Source organism: Neltuma alba, unplaced genomic scaffold, assembly GCF_004799145.2.
Source record: "Neltuma alba isolate B1F8T4 unplaced genomic scaffold, ASM479914v2 tig00005725_pilon, whole genome shotgun sequence".
Lineage (NCBI taxonomy): Eukaryota > Viridiplantae > Streptophyta > Magnoliopsida > Fabales > Fabaceae > Neltuma > Neltuma alba.
The window spans coordinates 132,591-142,769 of NW_021634208.1; the positions used below are offsets into that span (position 1 = coordinate 132,591).

Here is a 10,179-nt window from a genome sequence, read left to right on the forward strand (position 1 = left end):
TTTTTTGCTTTGTAATCCACGTCCTTTTTATGATTCATATCGCGCTAGGTATCCCCAATCCTTAGAGGATACATGTATGTGTCTTTTTTCTTTTCTTTTTCCATTTAAATTTCATATCGATTTTTTTTTTAAAAAAAGGATGACTAATAAATATTATTTCTCCGGTTCTTAATATAGGACCCAATTATTGTGTTGGTTTTGTTCCTAAATATAAGACCCATTTCTTATATTTATCAATTTTCTCTAAATTATCCCTATGGATACTTACTCAACCATAATCAAATAGAAGAAAGAGATGGGGTATTAAGAAAGATGATTATGGTGTTTTAAGAAAAATGTGTCACTTTTTTCTTATAATTAACCAACTTACCTAACTTCTTTAATCTAATCAAATTAGTTAAATGGATCTTATATTAAGAATAGGAGAAGTATTTCTGTTTGTTTTCCAAGGGGGAAAAACTTCTTATATGTGTTTCGGCGGCATCCCTCTCCTCTCCCTGTTTTGCGCCGATTCCGTCAGTTAAGGTTGCCGTCTCTTCAATTCTTACCCTTCCACGAACTCATCTCTCTCTCGGTGCACCAACCCAATCGCGATCTTCACTCCCTCCGCTAAACAAGTTCCTGTTGAGGTGCTGCCACCACTCGATCACCGGCGCACTGGCCACCACCGCCGCCTCCAGTGCTGAGTTCCCCCCGCATTGAGTCCCAAACCACCTACCAACTCTGCTCAGCACCTCCACTTGTGGGGCCCCTCGACCTCATCACCGCCACCATCGTCGTATCTTTGATTCTCTCCTTATGCGACCATCATCTTTCCGGCAGGAAGGGAATGTTGGATAGCTTCTTCAAGCCGGACGGGTCAGACTCAGATCCCTGGTTTTGTTTTCTCTTCGATTTTCCCAAAGACTCAAATCAGTGAACCAAACGGGCCTAGTTTTAGAGTTGCATTAGGCAGTAGCGGTGGCGCATGATCAGATTGTTCCGTCCCACTAAATCTACCTCACGATCATGCATCGCTTTATCAGCACATTCTATTTCCTCTCAATTAAGCCACCCCCACCATTACCAATCCACGGCTTCTGTGGACTTCGACTCCCATCTCTACGCGGCTACGCTTCAGAAATGCATACACAACGGTGACTATTGCTCCGGAAAATGCCTTCACTGTCATGTCATTAAGACAGGCGCTTCTTTGGACTTATTTGCATTTAACGTTCTTCTTAATCTGTATGTAAAGTCTGATTCTTTGACCGATGCATCTCAACTGTTCGATGAAATGCCCAGTAGTAACACTGTCTCCTTCACTACATTGGCTCAGGGTTACATGCGCTCACTTCAATTCCCTGCAGCTCTTGACTTATTCCTTAGGTTATTCAGAGGAGGCCACCAGCTCAATCCTTTTGTTTTCACATCCATTCTCAAGTTGCTTGTCAGTATGGACCGCGCACAGATGTGTTTCTCTATTCATGCGTGTATTTATAAGCTTGGTTATCACTCTGACGCGTTTGTTGGTACTGCTCTTATTGATGCCTACTCTGTTTGTGGGTGTGTTGATGTTGCTAGAAGTGTTTTCGATGACATTCTTTTTAAGGACATGGTCACTTGGACTGGCATGGTAGCTTGCTATGCTGAGAATGACTGCTTTAACTGTTCATTACAACTTTTCTCCCACATGAGGCTAATAGGTTACAAACTAAACAACTTTGTCATCACTGCGGTGCTCAAGTCCTGTCTTGGCTTACAGGCCTTTTGCCTTGGCATGAGTATTCATGCATGTGCTTTGAAAACTCATTACGAACAGGATCTTTATGTTGGGCTTGCACTGCTGGAATTGTATAGTAAGTCCCAAGATCTTGATGCTGCACGGCAATTTTTTGAGGAAATGCCTAAAACTGATCTTATTCCTTGGAGTCTAATGATCTCTCGGTACGCTCAGAGTGACAAAAGTGTAGAGGCTTTGGAGTTGTTCCAGCGTTTGAGGCAATCATCCATTGTCCCTAATCAGTTTACATTCGCTAGTGTATTGCAAGCTTGTGCGGCTTTACCTGCATTAAATTTGGGGGAGCAAATTCACTCTTATGTCCTGAAAGTTGGTCTTGACTCAAATGTGTTTGTGTCTAATACCCTCATTGATGTTTATGCCAAGTGTAGTAAAATGGAGAACTCTATGAAATTATTTGTGGAATCACCTGAGCATAATGAAGTGACTTGGAATACCATGATTGTTGGTTATGTGCAGTTAGGAGACGAGGAGAAGGCACTAAATATGTTTGTATCCATGGTTGCTTATCCCATACAGCCAACCGAAGTGACATACTCCTGTGTTCTTCGTGCCTGTGCGAGTTTAACATCATTGAATCAAGGACATCAGATTCATTCTTTAACTATCAAAACCATATACGATAAGGACACTGTAGTTGCCAATTCATTGGTAGATATGTATGCCAAATGTGGTAACATTCGTGATGCCCGAATAGTATTTGATAAGATGGGAAATCGAGATGAAGTTTCATGGAATGCTATGATCTGTGGATATTCCATGCATGGCCTAGGTGTGGAGGCTCTAAATATATTTGAAATGATGCGACAATCTAATTGTAAACCAAATAAACTAACTTTTGTTGGTGTCCTATCTGGATGTAGCAATGCAGGACTGCTAGATAAAGGACAAGTACTCTTTAAGTCAATGATGCAAGACTATGGCATCAAACCATGTATAGAACATTATACTTGCATGGTCTGGCTTCTTGGAAGGTCAGGCCATCTTGAGAAAGCTGTGAAACTCATTGGTGAAATTCCATTTCAGCCTAGTGTTATGGTGTGGCGAGCATTGCTTGGTGCTTGTGTCATCCACAATAATATTGATCTTGGAAGGGTCTGTGCCAAACGTGTACTTGAGATGGATCCACATGACGATGCAACCCATATACTTCTGTCAAACATGTATGCCACAGCAAGGAGATGGGACGGTGTTGCTTCTATTAGAAAAGTTATGCACACAAAAGGAGTCAGGAAGGAGCCAGGGTTAAGTTGGATTGAGGATCAAGGTGTGGTTCACTATTTTACTGCCGGGAACACCTGTCATCCTGACATTAAACTTATCAGTGCAATGCTTGAATGGTTAAACAAAAAAACGAGGGAGGAAGGATATGTACCCAATATCAATGCCGTTTTGCTCGATATGGAGGATGTTGAAAAAGCACGTCTCTTGTGGGTTCACAGTGAAAGATTGGCTCTTGCGTTTGGACTGATTCGATTGCCGCGTGGTTGTCCTATACATATCATAAAAAATCTCCGTATATGTGTAGATTGCCACATTGTTATGAAGTTGGTCTCCAAAATTGTGCAGCGAGATATTATTATCAGAGATATGAATAGGTTTCACCATTTTCAGCATGGGATTTGCTCCTGTGGTGATTATTGGTGAATGATGTAATTCAAGTTCCAGAATCACAAATTCCCATTTTCATTTTGCGGTTGCCTGCAAGAAATTCTTGTTTCACTTGAAGGTAAACTTGTATAGGCAAATGGTCATGTCATATATGGTATCATTACCAGGGATGATTCGTTTTTGATCTTAGGATCTTGTCACTAGCTTTCTTCGAGCAAAACTTTCAAACAAAGATGTGAAGTAATATGCTTCTTCTTGATACTTTTATTGTTTCATCCTCACCTCTGCTATGTATATTTCATTACATTACTGGGACAACTTTGCAGGCCATTCGCTTTACCTTTTTTGCCTATTCAGATCTTACTCTTCTGTTACAAAAGGGGCAATAATGCTTTACTGCTTCCACTTCGTTTTATTTATGTTGCTCTCTCTTAGTCATTCACCTCACACACTTTATTTGACTTGCTCTTGGACCATCAATTCTGCCAAAATGTGGCCCACCCTACATTGTTGACTATTTGTTTTTGGGTTGTGCATCTTGTACAGGATTGAAGAAGTCAAGAAAACTTGGATAAAGTACTTTTAGTGATAGCTATGAGGTTCTTCCGTTTAACATAACAGTGAGAAAAGTTCTTTGGAAGAATAGTTCATCTAGTGCTGAATTTACTAGCTTTTAAGAGTTGATCTCTGTTTCAAAGATGTCCATTTCCTACATTTATCTTGGCAGGAACGAGCTTTCGGGCACAATTCGTCCTCAACTTTTTTAGCTCGCAAATCATCCTGATACATGGGTAAGAACTGAGAAGTAAGAACCACCCAGTATTTATCATTTTCTTGGCAAACAATATTTATCAATTTAGACTCTTTCATTATAACTATCAAAGAAAAGTATGCTGACTTTCCTACTTACAGATTGGTTGGATCATAACAAAGCATAGAATACTGATACAGAGGTTCAATAAACTGAATCTTCTGATGATGCCGTAATGTATCGCCCTATTTTCTAGCTTCATTTGGCATTACTGCAGTGGCTTTATTTTTCTATGTTACATTTAATATTGGTTTTTATTTTATTTTATTTTTATACTAACAAGTTTGTGTACCAAACTGCCAATCAATCCTTATTGCATGTGCTTTAATGCAGAAAAATCCAGTTTTCACCAGATGAAAGGGTGTAATATGGACGAGTCTGCGGAGACTCTCCATTCATTGTGATGGCAAAACAGACTCTTTTTTTTTTTTTTAGCCACGGAATTACTGAGAAACAATGCTGCTTAGACTGAAGGAGGGAACTTGACCAGAGCTTCTTTTGCTATAGTCTAAGTGTTTTGTGCACTGTATTGAGTCATAATGTTTATGGTTTATAAAAAGGGTAAATTGTATAACTTTCCTAAACTTTATGTCATGTACAAATAACCTTCATTTTTAACGTTTTACAATAAATCCTCCTAAACTATTACATTTATGTAGATGAGTTTCATGTTATTAATTTTGTTCACTACCCAAATGCATATAACTAAAGTTTAATGAAGTTGCATGCATATAATTCTGAGTTTGTGAAAATTATATGTACACAAAAATTTTTAAGGAGGCGTGTGAGGGTTGTCTGAATAAAATTAAAAGTTTAGGTGGATCTATTGTTAAGTTTTAAATATTAAGGTCTTGGTCAAAAAAAAAAAAAAGTTTTAAATATTAAGGGAAATATTCAGGTTCAAAGTTTAGGAAAGTTTTGTCCAATTTAGCTTGTAAATAATAATGATTACTAATTTTATATTTGGGCCTGTGGGCTTTCCATGCCCTGAATGCTATCTAGGAAATGATCGGGTCTGGATTCTTTCAACGGGAGCGTCTCTCAGCGTTCGGACATGTTCCATCATACTCTTCCGGTTCTTAATATAAGACCCATTTAATTAATTTGATTAGATTAAGAAAGTTAGGTAAGTTAGTTAATTATAAGAAATGTGACACGTTTTTTTTAAAATACCATAATCATCTTTCTTAATACCCCATCTTCCTCTTCTACTTGATTATGGCTGATGGAATATCTATAAGGGTAATTTAGAGAAAATTGAAAAATATGATAAATGGGTCTTATATTTAAGACCAAAACCAACTTAACAATTAGATCCTATATTAAGGACCGGAGGAGTATTAATCTAAGAGCTCATAATATGTCACATCATCATACTATTGAGAATTAAAAATAAATCTAACTGATGCCATTTTTTTTTTAAATTTCCTAGGAGTGAAACAGCTAATTTTCTTGGATCTACTTATTTTAACTGTAAAATTTATTAAGAGTCTAAAGGGATATAAATTAGGTCGAATAGGACCACAAAGAAGGCAAAGTTCTTCCATCAACTATTTCAATTAAAAGTTAAAATAAAATAAAATACTTGGTGTACTTCTACCACTCTTTATGATCCTGATTGGCTTAATGTATACCAGAAAAAATTAAGATAAATCTTTCAATTTAAGTTGAAAAGCTCCAAAAAAATTATATATAAATATGTGATGGTTAATGCTTTCATCATTTATGGTCATCTAGATAAGTCTAGAGTCTGTACATATCATAAATCCTCGAGTTGAAATGAGATAGGTGAAAATAAATCAGTGTTTCGTGCTAACAAAAACTTAAGAGGTGTTTAGGAAGTCTCAGAAACACTTTTAAAATATATTTTCATACAAATCGAAACAAAATTTCTCTCATGTACTTATCTTAAATTTTATAAAATTACTTCTAAAATCTTAATTTAGTTTTCATCTAAATACCTCCTAGTCGAAAGTTGGTAAAAAAATTTTATTTCTAATTTTTAATAGCATTATGATGTGGCACAACTGCCATAACGTAAGCTGTGTGCCTGTGTTAGATTAACCTTAACGGCTGCTAGTTGGACGCTGAGAGACGCTGGGGGGAAGAGAACGCTGAGAGTATCCTACTCCCAAGGGGTCATGGTTTGTGTATATGGGTATCTGAAATCAAGCACTAAAGGGTTAAATTTAAGCATCATCAAGCTTAAAAGTAAATCTCTTAAAAATATTTTGTATACTCACATGAACTCATTCTTCAAGTTCATTATTTCATATTTAAACACCTATTATTCATCTATAACTTACAAGTTAAAGTTATATTTCCTTTTTAATAGCACAATAGTCGTATGTTTTTCATTGTTACAAAGTATTTGTCTTTGAATTATTCTTTTGTATAAAATATAAATATACCCCCTTGTTTACCCAAAAAAAAAAAAAAGCCCCCCCCGGTTCACAACAATTATTACTTTAAAAAATACTTTTGACTTAAATACTCTCTTATGCATATAATTTGAGGATTTTTTTTAAAAAAAGTGATAAACATTTTAAAAATAATAAAAGCTATAAACAACCATTTTTGTGAACCAAATTATGAAAGGGCTATTAGTCATGGATTTTCCAAGCGGAGACCAGGTCAACTGTATATTCATGTAACAGAAGCGTTCACCAGTTGATTAGATTGGGATTGAAGCATTCACCAGTTAATTGGTCCAGTAATTTCATGAGTGTAATAATGCTAATTTTCAGTTGGCTTGCCCACAAAACTCTTCTCCCATTTGATGTGAGTCTACATCTAACCTTATAAAAGACCAGTCAACAGAAAATGAAACATTTCATTCTCAAGAAAACATTCTTTACTTAACAAATTTGACTATATTATAAAAATTAAATGAATTAGTTAATTTTAACAAATATGATTTGATTTTCTTAAAGGAAAAAAATTTAGGTTGAGTTCGTTATATCAATTATATCAAGTTCTCTAATCATATATGGTCTTGTATTCTTTTTTATTTCATGTGAATTTATAATTAAATGCTATCAAACACTAATATTTTAAAAATAAAATACATGGTTATGTATAATTGGAGAACTTGACACGATGGATATGAATAACTTGGTTTTACATAACATTAGATTATATATATATATATATATATATATTTATATATAAGGCAGTAAGATACAATGGATTCAAATCTACAGCAAACTCCTGGAGAAATATATAATACATATTTATAAGAAAAATGAAAACATTAAATGCTATGTTTATTTTATAAATTAAATTATAAAAGATAGTGGTTTAATTGAATTAAATTTTTATTCATATAATTTCGATTATTTTTGAAAAACCAACCATCTAATCCGATCTATAAATCAAATAGCACTCTGGGTGCACCCAAAAAAGGAGATTAAATTCAATTATTTTAATGAAAACCAACTCGTATACTAAATTAAAATGGGATACAGCAGTTTCAAATTATTAAAATAAATAAATCTGAATGATAAAATATATTACCAATGTAACTGGGTTCTCATCATCTCTTATAAACAACAGTCTATATTATAGTCTCTCAGAGAAAATTAGAGGACCTATCATATTCCTCTGGCTCTGTTTATAAAGTACAAAAAGGAAATTTTCTATCCTATTTATAAATCACTTTATTAAATTTTTACTATAAATATACTATTCAGTTCTTTATTTATTATGGTTTATAGTTTTTTTTTTAAATGTGTATATATTTATTATGTTGGCTTCATTCAAATCTGGTGAGTGTATTTATTTATTTTTCTTGTAAGCAGTTGAATGAATTTATTGATCATTAAGCTATCATCTTCAATTTAATTAATGATAAGTAGGAATACATGGTCAATATTTTATCTGTTCAATCTTTGTAAATCGACTTCAGCTAAATATCACATCTGGGTTTATAAAACATCATAATTTAAATCCTTCAACAAAATAATAGCAGTAGTAATAATAATAATAATAATAATAATAATAATATAACACTTACATCAATTTCTTTATATATATTATATCAAGTTTCTGAATTATACATGATCATGTGTCTTATTTTTAAAATACTAATATTGAATTATAAGCTTACATTAAAAAAAAAAAAAGATACCACAATCATGTGTAACTAGAAAACTTGATATAATAGATAAAAAGTGTTTTATCTAAATATTTTTTTTTAAATATTAGCTCTTCAAACTTAAATATACTAACAAGTTTGATTTAAGAAAATTACGTGAGTCTATCATTTATATAAATTGTGCAATGATTTTTCTAAAATAACTTCCTTTTATTATTTATATTGGAGTATTATCAATATAGTTTATGCATCGTATATTAGACAAAATAATAAATAAATAAATAAAGGACATTAAATTTTTATATTTAGAATCAAGATAAACTTTTCAATTATTTAGAATTAGAGAGATTATAATACTTGGCTAGTAGATATAGTATCCTAATGTTCAAGATACCAGATGCCATCCATGTTATTTAAAGACAAATGCCTTTTAAATTTTTTTTAAGACCCGTGTGTCATTTTAAAATTTTCAAATCTCACAAAATTATATAAATACCCTTCACTATTTTTTTTATTTTTTCTTTTTAATATTGCCATCTCATCCCCTTGGCCAGTTTCCGGCCATCAAAACTCTGACAACAGCAACTCTATTGGTGGCCAGCCGCCAAAGCTCCAGTGGCATGTTATCGAAACTCCGGTGACTACTCTTTCTTATGTATTGACTAATTCTTTTTTAGTTATTGACTGTATTTATTTTTAAAACTTCAATGACTACTCTTGTTTAACTACTGACTATTCTAGTATTATAATTGATTACTTTCATTTTTAAAAATTTGGTGACTACTCTTGTTTAGCTATTAACTATTTTGTTTCAAAAATTCAAAAAATACATCAAGTGTTGTTGGAAATCTATGGCACGTTTGGTTGGACCGCAAGAATCATAATTACATGTAATCACGATACAAAGTACTGATTCAATTGTTTGGTTTGGCTTTTGCGATGTAAAGAGGATTACATTTTGTAATGTTGATCACCTAAACTAATGTAAAGGGGATTATATTGGTGGAACATATGAATGACGATTACAACATGTAGGAACAGGGTAAAAAGACATTATTTGCCCCCACCTCTTCCATAGTCCCTCTAACCGTACTTCCACTATCCTCCTCCTCCTTCTCCATTGCCAAGGTCAAGCTTCATTATTGTGAGTGTCATAGCTTCATCCATGGTGACTGTGCGGCCATTCATTAAACTCTTCCATACTCATTGAACTCCTCTCATTCATCAACTCTGCCACCACCATCAACCTCCCTACTCAACAACCACAATTAAGTTCAGGAATCAAGTCCCTCGGGCCTTTCCTGTAGATCTTGCAAACTCATCCTGAATTCTCAATAAGTGCCTGCGCCTCCCATAGAATCGAATCCAAGTGAAAACAACGAACACATTAAAAGCAGACCATAAAAGGTCAGTGAAATAGCAGCAGTAAAGAAGAGTTGTGGCCAATGTTTGACTCATTAAGTAACAAACTCTTTTGGCCTTACAAATCATTAAGCAATGAATCAATTAGATAATTGCAGTACTTGACCCTTTTCATTTGGATTAGAAGGCATCGAAATACATTAATGGCAGTACTTGGCCCTCCACCTCGTTCGTTGATGCCATCCCGATTCTTCTTCTTGTCTTCCACACAATGATTCAATGATTTCATTTCTATTTTTAGCCTTCCAAATCATTTTGCCTTAATTTTGTTTCGTTGATTATGGCAAAAGCAATGAAGGAGGAGGAAGAAGGAGATCATGAAAGGGAAGGGGTAAGGGAAAAATGTGATAAGGATAATTTAGTCTTTTTCATTTTTATGATTATTAAAATTAATATAAAATTTATTATCTTTTTGAGATTCCTAATATTGAACCAAACAAATTTATTGTAATCATCTTT

At 33.9% G+C, this 10,179-nt stretch overlaps 1 protein-coding gene across 2 annotated transcripts in view; it reads left to right on the plus strand.

Moving 5' to 3' along the window:
- The first annotated feature begins 722 nt into the window (after positions 1 to 722).
- LOC114748535 (putative pentatricopeptide repeat-containing protein At5g13230, mitochondrial) overlaps positions 723 to 10,179 on the plus strand; it is a 29,247-nt gene continuing 19,790 nt past the window's right edge. The window contains exon 1 of one of the 2 annotated variants that reach the window (XM_028936961.1): positions 723 to 4,196. In XM_028936961.1, the coding sequence (XP_028792794.1) occupies positions 968 to 3,427 (2,460 nt within the window). In that variant the 5' untranslated portion in view covers positions 723 to 967 and the 3' untranslated portion in view covers positions 3,428 to 4,196. The remainder of the gene's footprint in view (positions 4,197 to 10,179) is intronic. The other variant, XM_028936962.1, reaches the window with a different exon arrangement.